This window comes from Geotrypetes seraphini, chromosome 5 (genome assembly GCF_902459505.1).
Source record: "Geotrypetes seraphini chromosome 5, aGeoSer1.1, whole genome shotgun sequence".
Taxonomy (NCBI): domain Eukaryota; kingdom Metazoa; phylum Chordata; class Amphibia; order Gymnophiona; family Dermophiidae; genus Geotrypetes; species Geotrypetes seraphini.
In genome coordinates this window covers 93283370-93302251 of record NC_047088.1, presented here as the reverse complement: position 1 = coordinate 93302251, position 18882 = coordinate 93283370, and the positions used below count along the sequence as shown (strand labels likewise).

The following is an 18882-nucleotide window of genomic DNA, read 5'->3' as shown; positions in this document are numbered from 1 at the left end:
GATTTTATTTACTTCAAACCATCTTGAGCGATTTTCCGAAGGTGGTAAATCAAATTTTTTAACAAAACTGGAAATGAGAGCAGGGAACATTGAATTACACATGGGAAGATCTGCTATTCAGAGGAAACCAGCTCTATTCTCTAGAAGCTGTGGGCTTGAGCTTGGAAAGTCTTTGCTGTTACTGTATGTTCTGAGTCTTACTAAAGTGACTTTTTGCCTTTAGAGGGGGCTCTTGGAAGTTACTGGGTCTTTAAGGTGATATAAGGAACTCCACTGGCACTGGGGGCTTCGTGCATTACAAGTACTTCTTGGTGATGAGGGCTTTTGGTGTTACTTAGAATCCTAACAGCCCTTCATCTCATCTTACACTTAACCTCTGAAGTCACTGCAAGTTATGTCCATAAGATAAGATGTGCCATGCTGGGTCAAAGAACAGGTAATCAAGCTCATCATCCTGTTTCTAATAGTGGCAAATTCAAGTAACCAGTAGATCCCACAAATGGAATCCATTCCTTTTAGCTCATCCTCAAGGATAAGCAGTGGCTTTCCCAAGTCTATCTAGTTCGATATTGCTTGATCCAAACCCCTTTTAAATTCAGCTATGCTAAATATTTTGACCAAATCCTCCACCATGAAAATTCCACAGATTGATTATGTACTTAGTGAAAAAATTACTTTCTTCAATTTGTTTTAAACAAGCAAATTTCATGGAATGTTCTCCTAGTCCTATGTCCCACTTTGATTCTAAACCTGACCTTGGCAGAGGTCCGCAGATCTTTCCAAAGTCCCCCTGTACTGTAGACACTCACATTCTGCAGGATGGCTCGACGTTCTACTCATGTCTCTCTTCTCACTCCTTTTCCTCCTTTGTTATATATTTACAATCTCAGTAAGTTTTACTCAACCCAGCCTGGTCATATACTCGCAGTCAATAAACATCCAGTGAGCTGTCCCATTCAGTGCTGTACATTCTGCAAATTGTACAAATAACTTTCATTTGCTCAGCACTCACACTCTATGATCTAGTATTCACACTGTTTCCTCATTACATACTCACAGTTTGCAAAGCCCCAATATAATGGATTCACCTCCCTTCATCTTACATTCATTCCTTGGCCAATTCCAGTGAGATGCACTCATACTCACATAAGTGACAATGGTGTTCTTCTCTGCGCTCACCACAGCAAAGAAAAGGAAGGGAGCAGAGCTGAGGAGACCAAAGGCACACACCAGCGGGTCAGCACGGGGATTCACCTTCCGGTAACGCTTACTGATCTCCACTCCAGTCCCAACACCTAGGATCCCCGTCACACAGGTAATAATGCCAAAGATCAAACTGTGCAGACAGAAAAACTATGATATAGAAAGAGGAAGTGATAAAAATAAAGATGGACAAAGAAGAAGACGACAGAGAGTACTGATAAACAGTAACACACTTGTCCAATCAAGAAGCCTGGAACGGAGCACATGCACTCCTGGCTCTGCTCCCCTAGGTTTCATCTCACCTGTCATCAGAATTGCAGGTTCCACCGAGACATGGCTCCCGTGTATTTTGCACCACACGAGAACGAAAGAGGTAGGTGGGAGCCCAGAGTGCCAGAGAGCCTGTGACAAATGCTACTGAAGTGAATCCAAGGGTGGACAGGATGAAAGTACAGCTGTATTATGGGAGACATGAGAGAGAGAACATAAGAATTGCCGCTGCTGGGTCAGACCAGTGGTCCATCGTGCCCAGCAGTCCGGCAGCACTAGTATCAGACAGTTAGCAAAAACTGAATGTAAATTGGACAAAGATCAAACTTAGGCCCTCTTTTACTAAGCTGCGGACCCGGGGCTCTGATGCAGCTCTGACGTTCATAAGAATTCTATGAGCATTGGAGCATTTAGTGCTCCTAGGCGTGGCAGAAACCTCTACCGTGGCTTAATAAAAAAGAGGGGGGAGGAATACAAAGATTAATGTTAAGAATGAGAGCATGCTAGTGTAAAACAGGAATCAAACAGCCAGAGGAAACTAATAGCATAATATCAGAGAGAGAGAGAGAGAAATTATATGCTTAATATTTTTTTTTTCAAATTCTTTATTCATTTTTTCATCTTACATCAAGTAATACTAATATTTTTTTTAATTCTTCTATTTTTCAATTATAAACAAGATCTATTACAAAGGTATCATGGAAAAAAAGAATTAACAAAATCTTTAAAAATTCATGGCCAAAAAGGGAGGAAAGGACACATAAGGAAAAGGCCAGAATGAAAAGCACAGTTACTTACCGTAACAGGTGTTATCCAGGGACAGCAGGCATATATTCTCACATGTGGGTGATGTCATCTACGGAGCCCCGATGCGGACAGCTTTTTCAAGCAAACTTGATTGAAGATTTTAAGTTTGCTCTGCTGCTCCACGCATGCGTTCCTTCCTGCTCCACTAGAGGGCGCATCTCCTCCTCGTGGTCTCCAGTTCACTTAACCAGCAAAGAAGCCAACCTCGGGGAGGCGGGCGGGTTGTAAGAATATATGCCTGCTGTCCCTGGATAACACCTGTTACGGTAAATAACTGTGCTTTATCCCAGGACAAGCAGGCATGATATTCTCACATGTGGGTGACCTCCAAGCTAATTGAAAAGGGATGGAGGGAAGCTGGCAATTTAGGCGAATAGATTACGCAATACCGATTGGCCAAAACGGCCATCGCTCCTGGACAATGTATCCAGGCAGTAGTGGGAGGTGAAAGTATAAACCGAAGACCACGTGGCAGCCTTGCAGATTTCCTCAATGGGTGTGGATCAGAGGAAAGCTACGGAGGCTGCCATCGCTCGGACTTTATGTCCCGTTACTCGACCATGCAGCGCGAGACCAGCCTGAGCGTAGCAAAAAGAAATACAAGCAGCCAACCAGTTGGACAAGGTGCGCTTGGAAACTGGGCGACCCAGCCGGTTAGGGTCGAAGGACAAAAACAATTGTGGGGCTGTCCGATGAGACTGAGTGCGTTGGAGGTAAAAGGCCAACGCTCTCTTACAGTCAAGTGTGTGTAGCGCCGTCTCTCCGGGGTGAGAGTGGGGCTTGGGGAAAAATACTGGCAAGACGATGGACTGGTTGAGATGAAAATCAGACACCACTTTAGGCAAGAACTTAGGGTTAGTGCGGAGGACCACCTTGTCATGATGGAATACAGTGAAAGGTGGGTCCGCCACCAGCGCCTGTAGCTCGCTAACCCGTCGAGCGGAAGTGAGTGCGAGCAGGAAGATCACCTTCCAAGTGAGGAATTTCAGATGGCATTTGTCTAATGGCTCAAAAGGGAGTTTCATGAGTTGAGCCAGGACCACATTAAGATCCCAAACCACCGGGGGAGGTTTGAGAGGAGGGTGGACATTCAAAAGACCTTTCATGAAACGAGAAACTAAGGGATGGAGTGAAAAGGCTTTTCCTTCCAGGGGTTGATGGAAGGCAGCAATTGCACTAAGATGTACCCGAATGGAGTTGGTCTTCAGGCCGGAGTGAGAAAGATGGAGCAAATACTCCAGGACCAAGGGGACCGGGACCGACACCGGGTCCTGGTCGTGCGAGGAGCACCAGGACGAGAATCTGGTCCACTTTTGGGAATAGCAGGTTCTAGTCGAGGCCTTCCTCGAGGCTTCCAGTATTTCCTTGACTGATTGCGACACAGGGAGAGAAGTCAGGGGGAGAGAAACCAAGCATTCAGATGAAGAGACTGAAGATTTGGATGCAACAGTGAACCCTGGCTCTGTGATAGCAGAGAGGGAAACAGAGGCAGAGGCAGTGGATCTCTGGTACTGAGTTGAAGTGGAAGGGGAAACCAAGGCTGGCGTGGCCACCGAGGAGCAATCAAGATCATAGTGGCTCGCACTGGTTTGAGATGGACCAGCGTCCGCAGAATCAGAGGAAAAGGCGGAAACGCGTATAGAAACCTTCCCTCCCAATCTAGGAGGAAGGCGTCGGCCTCGAGGCGGTCCGGGGAGTATATCCGGGAGCAGAATTGAGGGAGTTTGTGGTTGAGGGGGGGAGGCGAACAGATCTATCTGAGGAGTCCCCCACTTCTCGAACACCTGTCGTAAGGTTTTAGCGTGCAGCGACCACTCGTGTGGCTGGAGGAGGCGGCTGAGTCTGTCTGCCAGGCAGTTCCGCTCTCCTTGTATGTACACCGCTCGAAGGAAGATGTTGTTGGAGATTGCCCACTTCCAGAGACGCAGGGCTTCCTGACAGAGGGCCCGAGACCCCGTCTCCCCTTGCTTGTTTACGTAGTACATTGCTACCTGGTTGTCGGTTCGGACGAGAACCACCCGGTCGTGGAGCAGATGTTGAAAAGCCACAGCGGCGAGATAGATGGTCCGAAGCTCCAGCACGTTGATGTGGCAGCGGCGGTCCTCTGTTGACCACATCCCCTGAGTGCGTAGGCCATCCAGGTGAGCTCCCCAAGCGTACTCCGACAAATCCGTGGTGAGTACCTTGCTGTGTGGAGGGGCGAGAAAAAGGAAACCTTTGGATAAATTTGAAGAGTCGGCCCACCAGAGGAGCGATCGTTGCAAGGAAGGAGTCACTGTCACGGGACGGTCAATTGGGTCCCGGTCATGACGCCATTGGGAGGCCAGGGTCCATTGAGGAATCCTCAGGTGGAGACGGGCGAAGGGTATGACGTGGACGGTAGAGGCCATGTGGCCCAGAAGAGTCATCATCTGCCGAGCTGATACCGAGGTCAGCAGCGAAATCCTTCGACTCAGACTTACTAACGCCTCTTGACGTGGAGGGGGAAGGAAGGAGCGGAGTCGAACCGTATCCAGCACGGCCCCGATGAACTGTAAGGACTGAGAGGGGCGCAGCTGGGATTTTAGGAAGTTTACCTCGAACCCCAGACCTTGAAGGTAAATAATAGTCTGTCGGGTCGCTGAGATAACCCCCTCCCTGGACGGGGCTTTGATCAGCCAGTCGTCCAGGTAGGGGAATACCTGGAGGCCCTGCGCGCGTAAGGCAGCTGCGACCACCACGAGGCACTTCGTGAAGACTCGGGGTGACGACGCCAGGTCAAAGGGGAGAACTCGGTATTGTAGGTGCAGGTCCCCCACCTGAAAGCGCAGGTACTTGCGGTGAGCGGGGTGCACTGGAACATGTGTGTAGGCTTCCTTCAGATCGAGGGAGCAGAGCCAATCGCCCTCGTCGATGAGAGGGTAGAGAATCGGTAGGGAAAGCATCCAGAACTTTTCCCGCACCAGAAATTTGTTGAGTCGCCTCAAGTCTAGAATTGGGCGCAGGTCTCCCGTCTTCTTTGGTACCAAGAAGTAACGGGAGTAGAACCCTTTCCCCCGTTGGTCGGGGGGAACCACCTCCACTGCCCGTAGGCGAAGCAGTTCTCGAGCTTCTGAGAGAAGGAGGGGTAACTGAGTTCGGTTGGGAGGGCACGCCCTTGGAGGATTGTCTGGGGGGTTTTCCCGAAAGTTGAGAGAGTATCCTGATGAGATCACGCCAAGGACCCATGCGTCCGACGTGACTTGTTCCCAGCACGGGTAGAAGGCTCTGAGGCGTCCCCCAATGGGAAGGAGGCCTGGGGCTGTGGCGGAGGGGGCCAGCCCCCATCCGCTTATCCCGTCAAAAGGACGTGGATGGTTTGGCGGTCGCATGCGGCTAGGACTTGGGCGGAGCCCAATGGTGAGCTTGCGGGCGTCTGGGTGGAGGCCATGAGAAGGCAGGGGTAGACTTTTGAGGGTAGCGGCGAGGAGGGGCCCTGAACGGCCTGGACGCTGGCGGTTTTGGTTTTTGCCGAACGAGGGAGGCAAACGAGCGTTCGTGCTCCGAAAGGCTTTTCGTAGCTGCCTCGATAGCATCATCAAAAAGTTCTTTGCCCACGCAGGGGAGGTTAGCCAACCGGTCCTGTAAGTTGGGGTCCATGTCGACGAGGCGTAACCAGGCTAGGCGGCGCATGGCGATAGCGAAGGCTGCCACTCTGGAGGAAAGTTCGAAGCCATCATAGGCCGCGTGAAATAAATGGAGGCGTAGGTTGGAGAAGACCTCCAGGAGCAGGTTAAAGGCTCCTTGGCGTGAGGCCGGCAGGTCGGTCGCAAAGGCTCCCAACAGTCCAATGAGATGTTTCAAGTAGGACGTGAAGGTGAAATTGTAACTTTGTACCCTAGAGGCCATAATAGAGTTCTGGTACAGTCTTCTGCCGAACTTGTCCAGGGTCTGACCCTCTCGACCTGGGGGGACCGCCGCTGAGACCCGGGAGGGGTGAGCCTTTTTCAGGGAAGATTCTACCAACAGCGACTGGTGGGAGAGCTGTGGTTGCTCAAAACCTGGGTATGGTACTGTACGATACTTGGACTCCATTTTGGAGGGGACAGCTGTTACCATATAGGGGGTCTCCAGATTCCTGAAGAAAGCCTGTTGGAGTACCGGATTGGGCGGTAAGCAAAGGGACTCTCTGGGCGGTGACAGTAAATCTAGTTCCGCCAGGTACTCTTTAGAGTATCTTGAGTCGGACTGGAGGTCTAAGTCCAGAGCGTGGCCCATGTCCTGGACAAAGCGAGTGAAGGAGGGGCGAGACGTTCCCGGGGCCCCGTGTGGGGACGGTGAACGAGACCTCCGTCGGGCGGAGAAGGACGGGGAGGCTTCCCTCGAGTATCGAGGTTCATGCTCTGACCCGCGCTCCGAGACCGGGGAAACACTGTGGCAGTGTTCCGGGGTCGAGGACCTACGTCGTCTCGAGGAGCCCCTCTGAGACGATGCCGGGGTACCGATCGATGTCGAATTGGTGACCTCGACCCGGACTCCCTCGGCGAAAGCCTGGGACCTCGGCTCGGAGCCCCGGTCCGAGGGGGAGTTAGGAGGATGTGAAGGTTGGAGAGTGATAACTCAGTCACCTTCAGCGGTCCTGTACGGGACGTCGGTGAACGGCCTCGTAGTGTGGGAGAACTCCGGGCCTTCTTAGAGGTACGGCGGTTTGAGGTTTCGGCCGTTTTAGCGCGACGCTTTGCTCCGCGGCGGTCCCAGGAGGGAGAGCGTCTCGGGCGCCTCGGGGAGGAATCCAAGGAGGATGGAATGCGGCGAAGCTGGCGCACTTTGCCCCGAGGGGGCTCGACGCGAGGCTCAGGCTGGTCCGGCGCACGCGAGGTCGAGGTCGGGGCCGGTTGTAGATGGGCAAGTGCAGCGGACAGCTCCGACGAGATCATCGCCCGGAGTAGGTCCTGGAAAACGGGCACGGACAGCATCGAGGGCATGTCCGATGCCTCGGTGCACTCCACTGGGGGCGACCTCGTATCACAGTATTCCTGTGTGGTGGAGGCACGACCCGAAGGCTTGGAAGGCTTCGCCGGGGCTGAAAGCATGGGGCTTCCACCATGCGTCGCCGGTGTTCCCGAGGCTGGCTTCTTTGCTGGTGCGGAACCTGAAGAAGGAAGAGGAGACTTACCCGGGGCCGAGGCTTTTTGCTGTCCCGAGGTCTTCGGGGTCGAGTCTCGAGGTGGTGCCGAGGTATTCGGGGCCGAGGTCAAGGCCGGGGTCGAGGCCGGGGCCGACCTCGAGGCCGAGGTAGAGGGTTGGTCGGCGGTGAAAAGGTCCGCCATGCGGGCTTTTCTTCGACGAAGGGCCCGGTTCTGAAAAGTAGCGCACTGGGGGCAGGAGTCGGTTGGATGGGCGGCCCCCAGGCAGAGGATGCACCGGCGATGCGGGTCTGTGATGGAAAGAAGCCGCTCGCACCGGGTGCACTTTTTAAAGCCGGTCAAAGGCCGGGACATAGAAAAACGAAACTGGCCGAGGCCCAAGTAGCCACGCGGCCGCGGCGACCCGGAAGCCTCCGGGTCGGTCAAAATGAAGCAGGAACAGATAAAAAATAAATTTAAAAAAAAAACGCGCACAGCGACTAAATCAATAAAACAAGAAAAAATCGCGGTGCTAGAAGGCAGTTGGGGCAGAGCCTAAAAATACACGTCTTCTAGGCTCAGCGGAAAAATTTGAACTGGAGACCACGAGGAGGAGATGCGCCCTCTAGTGGAGCAGGAAGGCACGCATGCGTGGAGCAGCAGAGCAAACTTAAAATCTTCAATCAAGTTTGCTTGAAAAAGCTGTCCGCATCGGGGCTTCGTAGATGACGTCACCCACATGTGAGAATATCATGCCTGCTTGTCCTGGGATAACAAAATAAATCAGAAAACATTAAACATTATACTTGATATATAATACATTTAATCTATCCCTCATATTTATGCTACCTCCATATAAAATATTGGGACTAAGAAGCATAAGGCTCATCCCTGAAAGGATCAAGAAAAGATTATGCAGGATTTTTTTTAGAAGCCTTGCACAATTATGTTCAAAGTCTAGTCTAGTCTAATCTTCGGTTTATATACCAGGTCATCTTGTGGTAGAGCTCGACTTGGTTAAGTGGATAACAAAGTGGATAACAAACCACAAAAAAAAAAAAGTTGCAAGCAATAATATAACAATGAAAATATTATATTAAGATATTTTTTTAAACAAATATCTTCAAATTTTGGGAAGATAGTAAGAGCACACAATTTTCATGTCTCTAGGTAAGATGTTCCAAAACTGTACCAATAACAAATAGAGGGGTCCTTTTACTAAGGCGCTCTAGATGTTTTAGCACGCACTAAATACTCATGCGTCCATTATATTCTATGGACGCGTTGGAATTTAGCACGCACTAAAACAGCTAGCACACGTTAGTAAAAGGACCCCAGAATGCAATAATAATCTTTTATAATGAACACTTTGGAAAGGGGATAATAGATTAAAAAAAAGAACCACCTGCATAAAAGATTCAATTACTATTGTGGGGGAAAAAAAATTAACATTCTAAAAACCAGACAAGCCAACTTGAAAAGTACACAAAGGAGCATTTTCAATAGGATGTCTAAGTCTGAGTTTGGACGTTTTGGGAGAGAGGCCCAGTAGAGAAAATGCCCATTTTTGAGACCACAGGAAGTCTATCTTTCTTTCTTTGTTTTTTTTTTATTACCTATCTAGATGTTTTGGTCTTTAGTGCATCTATTTTTTTTTTGGCCATTTTCAAATACGAAAATGCCTAAATGAAAAAAAAAACAAAAAAACAAGTCATTGGGATGTCCAAGCAGCCAGCATTCTAAGCAAACTTGCCACACAGATAGCAGAACAGAGTAGAGCACTCTAGGAAGTACTGCAGTGAATCTCACATTAAAAAGCCCCAGGTACACATCACTATAACCTGCTATTGTATGGTGAGCCATCCAAAACTGAGGGCCTCTTCTATCAAACTGAACTAATAGTTTTTAATGCAGAGAGCCGCGCTGAATGGCCTGCGCTGTTTCCGACGCTCATAGGAACTGTATGAGCGTCAGGAGCAGCGTGGCTCATCGCACTACAAACTGTTAGTGCAGTTTGATAGAAGAGGCTCTTTCTGTACTCACCTGTACACCACAATAATAGCCCTTATGCCTGCAGGTTTCATCTTTATGTAGGTACAGCAGGCTTTGGGTGTGTTTTGGAGAGCTCACCATACAATATAAGCAGGTTTTAGTGATGTGTACCTGGGATTTTTTAAGGGGTACTGCAGTGATCACCACATTAGAGTACCCCTTTGATCTGATCAGCTATGTGTGTGTGATCATATGAAGCTGTAACACAGGCTGGAATGTACTGCTTCTTTCACATCTGTGTGTGTGTGTGTGTGTTGTCAGTGATCAGTGGAAGAGTAAGGGGGTGGAGGTCATGCCTTAATCCCTCCAGTGGTCATTTGGTCAGTTTGAACACCGTTTTGACCCTTAATCATTTTTTAAATAGATCTAGCTCCTAAATGGTGCCGTAGATGTTTTGTTAAAAGTTTGATTATCCTTGAAGAATGTCCAAGTCCTTAGCCCGCCCTTAGCTCACCTAAACCATTCCTTAGGATTTAAACACACTGGAGACAAAACAACCAGAAATACATCTAGAAAGTCAGTTTTGGAAAATGGCCATGGATATTTTAACTAGTAAGACGTCCAAATGCCAGTTTATGCCATCTATTGGACGTCTATCTTTTTTGAAAATGAGCCCCATAGGCTTGAATAGGTAACCAATGTAATCAATTAAGAAATGGAATAGCTCTATCAAATTTCTTCCAAAGGAAGATTAATTTAGGTCACTTGCAAAAATATTTTCAGGGATTTTTTGTCACACTCTTATTTAACCAGTATATAACTTGATGACAAAAGAGTCACTCCATTGTGAACTGTCCCTGTCTTCTCAAAATGTTTAATCAAAATGAGCCTCAGACACATAAGAATCATTTGTTGCTGTGAGTGGACTGCTGCAGTGTACAAAACTGGACAGGTGTTACTGCAGAGCCTGGAAACAGCCCATTAGATTTTCTACTGCTTTTTCCCAGCTAAGTACTTTGGTTTTTGCTTTTTGTTTAACTTGGTGGCACACTACTTTGTGGGGTTCAGGTTTTTCTCAGTCTTTTTGCCTGAGTTTTTTTTACTGAACCTTCCTCCTGACCTGCATGAGGAGCCTGTGATTAATGACTATAGCATGTTGGCTTAAAATACTTTGGCTTGGCACTATTGATCCAGCCTGTGTCTGAGGCTTGTTTTGATTAAACATTTTGAGATTAATTTAGGTGCCATATTTGGTAGGGTCTGCAGTTTCTTTTGGAGTTTAACTGTAATTAGGGAATAAAGTAATCCAAATGTGATAAAATAAGGGCCTGGACCAGCAAAGAGAAATGTTCTTCCAAAAAGAGAGGTTGTATATAATGAAATTATATCTAAGCTTTATAAAGATGGTTTTTACGACATTATTTATTGTGACTCTAAAGTGTAGTGTCTCAAATGACACCCCAAATCTTTGACATGCATGCCACCTTCAGGGACAAACTATTGGGCAACTTTAATTCATCACAGATGGAATGTGCTTGATGACTTAGCCATTCCTATTAAGTTCAAAACCATTGATATTACTTTTTTACATTTGATCAGTGTAATGTAATTAAACATTTTCAATCACGTTTTTCCATTTATCATGTACAGGTACTAGCAGAATATTATCTGCATATGAATAACCCTTTGGCCAAAACAGCATGATCAAATGAAGTTATGTAAACATTAAATAAAATGGGGAAGAGCAGAATATAAACAGAGATATCATTTTTCCCCTAAAAAGGGGGAGAAAATGTTATCTCGAACTCAAACTGAGAGTTTATATTCAAGTACCAGCTGGCTCTGCACCCACCTGCTCCCTCCTAGACTCAGGCCCAGGGAGAGACATGCGATTATCTTAAGCCCTCAGGGCAGTCTTGTGGGGTTAATACGGGAACTTGCAGCAGTCATATTTACTAGCAAGACTGCATGGGCAGAAGTGTAGCAGGATCGCTTCTGCCCCAACTCACTGCTAAACCACCAGAGTTTAAGATAGGGACAGGGGAGGCCTCCACTGGTTCCAGGAAGGGGGGGGGGGCATGTGCTTGCATAGGGGAGAGAGGGATCACTCCTATACTGGCTCATCGCTGGACCACCAGGGCTTAAGGTAGGCTCAGGGGAGGACTGCACCAGTTCCGGGAAGGGAGTGCCTTGGTGCTTCTCTTGAAGAGGGAAGTAAATGAGCCACAGTGCCCTGAAAAACCTTACACATAGGAAGAGATATTGCAGTAAGCTGAAGAACAAAGAAAAGGAAGAAAGTGGCACATAAATAAATGTTGAGAATCACAGCACCTCCTGATGTACCTCAAAATTCCATTCCCCTCTCTGCTTCATATTGTTTGTTGGGCTCATGATTATGGCACAGTAGTTGAAAAAAGTTAACACAACAGCTGTCCATAGCATAGTATGACGAAAGGAATGCCAATTGCTACTCTCTTCTCATCTTATATGTAGTTACTGAGCTGCTCTCCCCTGTTCTATCTTTGGGCCATCCTAAGTAATCCATTCTTTCCAGAAGATACCTTACTCACTTCTTGCTCAGGGCTCTGATGTCAGACAACCAGGATGTATTCACAAGAGGTCTGTCTGTCTTTCTCTCTGCAGCACCCCTTGGAGGCTCCTTCACAATGCAAAGCAGCAGTACAACAGCCAGTAGGCCAAAGCCTGGTGTTACCTGCCCAAGAGAAGAAGTCAGTTATTATCCTGTAATAACATGGCAACCATAGGTCAACTTTGAGACCTGGTGCCTCGGTTAATTCATATATTGTCTCAAGCAGCCCCATAGTGCACAACAATAATCCTGTGTAGTGAACTGAAATAACAACATGCTGCACCATAGCAACCTTGTGAACTATCTCAAGCAATCCTACCGGGCACATAGCAATTTCTGAGCTAACCTAAAGCATTCCCACAGGGCACAGTAACATTACTGCAATGGCATAAAACCAAGCAATGGTGACCCCCAGCAACTCACTACACTGACAAATGACTCCTTTCCTCACTCAGATGTACTCTTACATTGAACCTCGCTTTGCATTAAGCAGAGGAGTCAGAAACCAGGAGTGGCTACAAGTGAAAGATACTCACTCTTAATGCCCAGTGCCAGTCACCTGCAGCATTCTTCACCTGTGATCCCACAATATACCCCAGGCCACTGAAACAGAAGTAGATTTGGAGACAGAAGGGATCAGAAAGGACACCCAAAGTCAATTACATTCATTTCAGACATGAGAGCATATACTTAGTGCCAGATTGCTGGGCTCTCCTCTGGTCTTGGATTCCACACTTACTGCCACCAGCCTAGGCTTCCACAGTGTTAATGAAGTACACATTCACCTTCCCTACACTTAGCTTTGCCCAGTACTGCAGTTATCATGGGTTCCACACTCATGCGAGCAAACTAAGCCCTCCTGGTTACTCCATCCTCATCAGGTCTGGAAACAGAAATAGATCAGTGACCTGTTTCTTTCCAGTTGGACCCTAGTGCCTCACCTGCCCACAGGGATTGCAAAGTAGAAGATGGAAAGCATGCGGCTGCGCAGGTCCAAGACGAAGAGGTCAGCGATGATGGTGGGAGCAATGGTAGAGTAACTGGCTTCACCCACACCTACCAGTCCCCGAGTCAGCAGGAGGAGCCAGAAGTGCTACAGAAATGGATGAATGGAGACAGATGCAAAAGTAGGTTACATAACATCATCTCCCTGTTACAAGACCAATGGATGTTGGAAGTGCCATGCCTAGGCTCCTGCACACACACCCCTCCCCAAAACAGTGATCGTTTCACAGGAGTATGCTAATAAGCAAAGGGTAAGGGAAGGGTTAGCTCTTCCTATCACTATCAGTCATTGGCTCATGCAATGCTAACTAAAGAAATACATCAATGACAAGGCAAGAGGTCTCAGATAAAAGAAATCAGCTATTGACTCTGTCCACTAATTTAGCTGTGGTCATGCAGGCAAACTGCCTTAACCTCTGTGGTGTGAAGATTTCTGTGATGTTGTCAAGATCTCAATGACACTGTGAAAGATCCTGGAGAGTATGGTGGAATGTCATTACCTTCTTGGGTATGAAGGAACTGCAAAGTGTCACCACTGCCCAGAAGAAGATCCCACAGCACATGATGTACTTCCTGTTGTAGCGGTCTCCCAGATAACCAAAGATGGGAGCCAGCACCATGTAACTGCATATAAATACTGAAAGGGGGATAACACAATAAAGGGGTATTAAGAAAGGAAGGGCGAGAGGAGGAAGAGGAAAGGCAGATGATGGTGAGGAAGAGAGGAAGGAAGGATTAGGAAGGATTTGGAAGGATTTGGGAGGATTTGGAAGGATTAGGAAAATAAGAAACAAGAGTGAGAAAGGAAACCAATAGTAGATCACAAGTTAAACTAAATTGTTACACACAAGTAGAATGACATTACCTGTCTGTAATAAACCAGAAGCGCTATCCTCAATAAGAAAAAACTGTTCAATATCTGGCAGAACCCCTGGAGAGTAAAGAAAGCAGTGAGATCATGTTATATACTCAACCTGCACCAAATAGTATGTCAGAATTACAGGATAATATTAATTGTGCTAAAGTTCATGTCAGTGTCTTTTCCTCTTTATCCAGAACAGAGTCTTTTGCAGTCCCTTCCAGACTCTTTGCTATCCACAGTATTTTTAGAATGTTTGTTTTATATCCCAGTACCATAAACTGCCATGCTCACATGTTCAAACGATGGTATATTTAGCTTAATTATTGATTCAATATAATACACACTAAACAAAAAGTATTAATTTAGGTGAAACTTCCAAACATCCAGGAAATATTTTTTGCTATATGTCTTGAGAGAATTTTTTCATAAAGACAGTTAATATGTCTTAATAAATAATGGTGACATGAGGAAAATGAATAAATCTCAAATTCCTGCTTCGACAGATTTTTCAAGGACTTAGTTGTACTGCATAACACAGTTAGGGTTGGCCTTAGAGAATGACACGGAGAAAAAATTTGTCCCAGTTTCCGCCCCATCCCTGTGAACTCAGTCCCTGTCCCCGCCCCATCCCCACAAGCTCAGTCCCTTTCCTGCAAACCATCTGATCCACACAAGCCTCGAATAGTTTTATACTGAGCACAACTACAATACTACTTTATCCTAAAGAAAAGAAACAGAAATTTTTTTCTACCTTTGTTGTCTGGTTTCTGCTTTCCTCATCTTCTCATCATTCTCTTCCTACCATCCACTGTCTGCCTTCTCTCTGCCTCTTCCTTATGGCATCTGCTCTATTTCTATGCCTCTACCAGAAACTGTCTCTCCCTTCCATTGGTCTGGCACCCATCTTCTTCCCTCCTCTCCCCCATGGTCTGGTATCTCTGTCTTCTTCCCTTCCATCTCTCACTCCCTCCCCCAGGTGGTTTTTAGCATCTCTCCTCTCCTTTCCTACCTTCAGATCTGGTATCTGTCTCCTCCCCCTCCCCCAATGCTCTGGTATCTCTCTCTCTCCTCTCCCTTTCCCTACCGCATAGAATTTCACGGTACTGCGGTATATAAACTGTTATTATTATTATTATTATTACTTTTATGCTCTTCCTTCTCAATTTGATTTCTACCACTTATCTACTTACTTTCCAGTCCTCAATTTCCCTTTCATTGTGTCTATCTACAGCTTGCCACCTCTTTCCCTCACCCCTTCCAGTATCTCACTAAATCTATCCTCTTACCCCAATCCCCTCCTTCCATCCAGTATGTACTCGCTCTCTCCTCTGCCTTCCAGATTCTTCTCTCCTCTCTATCCTCTTCCATCTAGTGTCTGCTCCTCTCTCTCTCTCCCCTCCAGCGTCTGCTCCCCTCTCTCTCCTCCCCACTTCCTTCCTTCCTCTCTCTCCACTTTCAACGTCTGTTTCCCTCTCTCACTCTCCCCTTCCAACCAGCATCTGATCCCCCTCTCCCTCCACTTCCCTTCCGCGCCACTCATCCTCTTCCCTTCGTCGGGCCACCTTACTCCCTTCCCCTCACCTTCACGGGCGCTCTTCAGACTTTTCTCTTTCTGGGTGTCTGGACGCAGCAACGTTCTTACAAGTCTTGTGCGACTGCCCCAAAGCTTCTCCTCTAACGCAAGCCACCTAGACAGAAACAGGAAGTGCGTCAAAGGAGAAGCTTTAGGGCAATCGCGTGGGATTTGCAAGAATGATTTTTACCACGGCCGGACACCTCAGAAAGAAGAGAAAATTCTAAAGAGCACCCGCGAAAGTGAGGGGAAGTGAGGGAGATGGCTAGATGAAGGGAAGAGATGCCCGGAAGGTGGGGTTTTTTTTGCTGCCAGCAGAAGGGAGCGAGTTTTGAGATCGCAGGAGGGCTGGGAAGGGAAACAATGCGGCAAGATACTTTAGTGCGGGGACAAGGCCTTGCACCATTCCACGGGGTGGTGAATGGCCTTGTCCCCGTACCTATGGAGACCAGGTCTTTTTCCTTCCCATTTCGGCAGGTTACCCACGGCTAGCCACTGGTAACAGTCACTGTGTCATTCTCTAGTTGGCTTAACCCATTAGGCAAACTAGGCAGTTGCTCAGGTTGATACCTTCTGGGGGCAGCAAAGAGCAGCTGTAATGAAAGCAAAATAGATCTAAACAGCCACACAAATTCAGAGAACCATCAACCCATATTTTGTTTTCCCTTTTTAATATTTAAAATATGACAATGGCAATTCCTATCTTGGACTGACCACTGTTAACAGGATACTGGGCTTGATGGACCCTTTGATCTGACTCAATAGGGCAATTCTTATGCTCTTATGTTCAATTATGTCTCTTTACATGATCATGCTAGAAGGATGATACTGAAGTAAAAAGAGATTATGTTCTTATCTTGATAATATCTTTTCCAGTAGATAGGCGAGTCATTCTAGACAAATGGGTTCTCTCTCTATGGCCGCAAGCCATCTGCAAAAGGAATCCACTCCAGATTTTTTTCTCTAACTCTCCTGTATTTCACAGGGAGCTCTACTGCCACCTGCAGTTAGTACCCAAGCATAAAGAGCTCCATTGACTACAGGTGAAGTAAGAACACTCATGAGAATTTCCCAAGTATCAACAGTTCTGCTCAAACAAAGTAACATAGGAACACAAACACTAAAACCACCAACAAAGCATCAAAGGAGTCCAGATAGCTACCACTGTATGAGTTAGTACTCCTGTATGAACTCAAACATATTATACAGATATCTTTAAGGCACCAAAGGACCGACTTGCATCCAAGAATCAACTTGGAGAGGCATAAACAGAATTATATAGTATGCAGGCGCAGGAAGGACAAGGTGCAAGTCTACAATGACTCGTCTATCTACTGGAAAAGATATTATCTACATAAGAACAATCTTTTTCCAGAGCAATAGGCGAGTCATTGTAGACAAGCAGGACGTATCAAAGCAGTCCCAAAAACTAGGGTGGGCTGATTGTGCCAGCCCCCAAGAGTGAGGACCCAAAGGAATAGTCCTGTCATGCCGCCATATTCACTCTGTAAAATTTGGCACATGGAGCTGCTCTGCAAGTCTCCTCTGGGGAGACTGCCTTAGCATCAGCCCGATAAGAGGCCATACTCCTTGTAGAATGCAACTAGACAGAAACTGGAGACTGCTTTCCAGAAACAATGTACGGTAATTGATTAAATGGCATCCAGCTGGAAATTGTAGCCTTGGAAGCGGAAGCACCCCACTTAGAGGAATGCGTCAGTATAAACAAATGGTATGAGAGATGAAACTTATTGGTGACCTCCAAATAGCACACATCCATCTTCTTCCAAATATGGTCATGTGACTTAAACCCTGTGGATTGAAAGACAGGCAAACGCCATTCCTGAACAACAGGAAAAATCAAAACTACCTTCAGTAGAAAAGAAGGAACAGTGTGAAGGGTGATCCCAGACTCCAAGATCTACAGAAAGGGTTCTCTAAAAGAGAGAGCCTGATGTTCCGAGACACATCTCACCAAAGTGATTGCAACCAGGAAAATCACCTTAAGCGTCAACCGGAACCCGAAGGGAAGCCAAAGTGAGGCCCTTATCCAGACCCTCCTGGAGTAATGCTAGCACCACAGATACCAGAACCAAATACGGTTCCACCCGTGTATGGTTGCACCAATATTGGAAAGTCTTCCATGCCTTGGCATAAGTCAAGACCTTAGTCAACTGTTATTGAGCAAGACATGGGGGAAGCCACTTCTTGCCCTGGATCGGTAGCATGGGTTTGGGGGTTTTTCCAGGTAGCATGGGTTTTGGGATTTTTGCCAGGTACTGGTGACCTGGATCGGTAACCGTGAGCATGGGCAACTGGGCTTGATGGACCACTGGTCTGACCCAGTAATGCTATTCTTATGCTCTTATGATTTGAGAAAAGGAGCAATGACCATGTCCTAATACCTTTTTCGTTCTAGTGCTTTGCACTCAATGGCCATGCCATAAGAGCAAAGCGATCCACCTCCTCTAAAAAGAGTGGACCCCGAGACAGAAGGTCTAGATAGCTGGAGACTGTGCCCTTTGCAAAGCCACCAGAATTACGCTGCCCTGATGGGCTGCGATCCATTGAAGGACTTGGCCTATCATGGGCCAGAGAGGAAAAACGTACAATAGAACTCTCTGAGGCCATGGCTGAACTAGAATGCGGAGACCCTGTCAGCTTTCTTGTTCTTTGCTGTTGTCATAAAGTGAAGATGACCTCAGTGCTGTACTATGGCTTGAAATGCCTCCAAGGACAGCATCCACTTGCCTGGTTCCAAGGTCTATCTGCTGAGGAAGTCTGCCTGAACATTGTTGACTCCTGATACATGTGCTGCTGAGAGTGCCTGGAGATGACACTCCACCCAATGGAAGAGCATATGAGCTTCCAAAGCCATAAATGCACTCTCTGTACCTCCCTGGTGATTGACATATGCTACCACCGTCGCATTGTCTGAGAAAACTGACCTCAATTCAATATTTCTTAGACCACCATCAATCAACACTATTAATCTCTATTGATCTTTCCGCCGCCTTCGATACAATTGACCATCGACTCCTTCTTGATAGACTCCATTCTATTGGTATTTCGGACAATGTCCTTTCTTGGTTTACATCCTACTTAACTGACTGTACATCTACCGTCTTCTTTAAAGACCTGCTATCAAAATCTTCATCAACTACTTATGGGGTTCCCCAAGGGTCTATTCTTTCCCCATTACTATTTAATATCTTTCTTGCCCCTCTAGTCACTTTATGTCAATCCATAGGTTTTCAAGTTTTTGCGTATGCAGATGACATCCAATTGCTGCATCCTATAGATACCAATAACAAATCGGATATTCAAGAGATCGATGAAAAATTAGATCTAATACACAATTGGTTAAAAACAAATAAACTTGCCCTTAATATAAAAAAAACTAACGTGATGTTTTTTCCTTGGAAAGAAAATCTTGAACTAGTTGCTCCTATCACTATAAAAAATGTCCCCCTTCAAATAGTTAAAAATACAAAAA

At 46.8% G+C, this 18882-nt stretch overlaps 1 protein-coding gene across 3 annotated transcripts in view; it reads right to left on the bottom strand.

Moving 5' to 3' along the window:
• SPNS1 (sphingolipid transporter 1 (putative)) overlaps positions 1-18882 on the bottom strand; it is a 70226-nt gene that overhangs the window by 36523 nt on the left and 14821 nt on the right. For all 3 annotated transcript variants that reach the window (XM_033945147.1, XM_033945146.1, XM_033945145.1), the window contains exons 3-9: positions 13817-13882; positions 13452-13588; positions 12888-13039; positions 12483-12549; positions 11927-12069; positions 1506-1658; positions 1147-1336 (exon numbers count right to left, since the gene is read on the bottom strand). In XM_033945147.1, coding sequence (XP_033801038.1) covers positions 1147-1336; positions 1506-1658; positions 11927-12069; positions 12483-12549; positions 12888-13039; positions 13452-13588; positions 13817-13882 — 908 coding nt within the window. The remainder of the gene's footprint in view (positions 1-1146; positions 1337-1505; positions 1659-11926; positions 12070-12482; positions 12550-12887; positions 13040-13451; positions 13589-13816; positions 13883-18882) is intronic.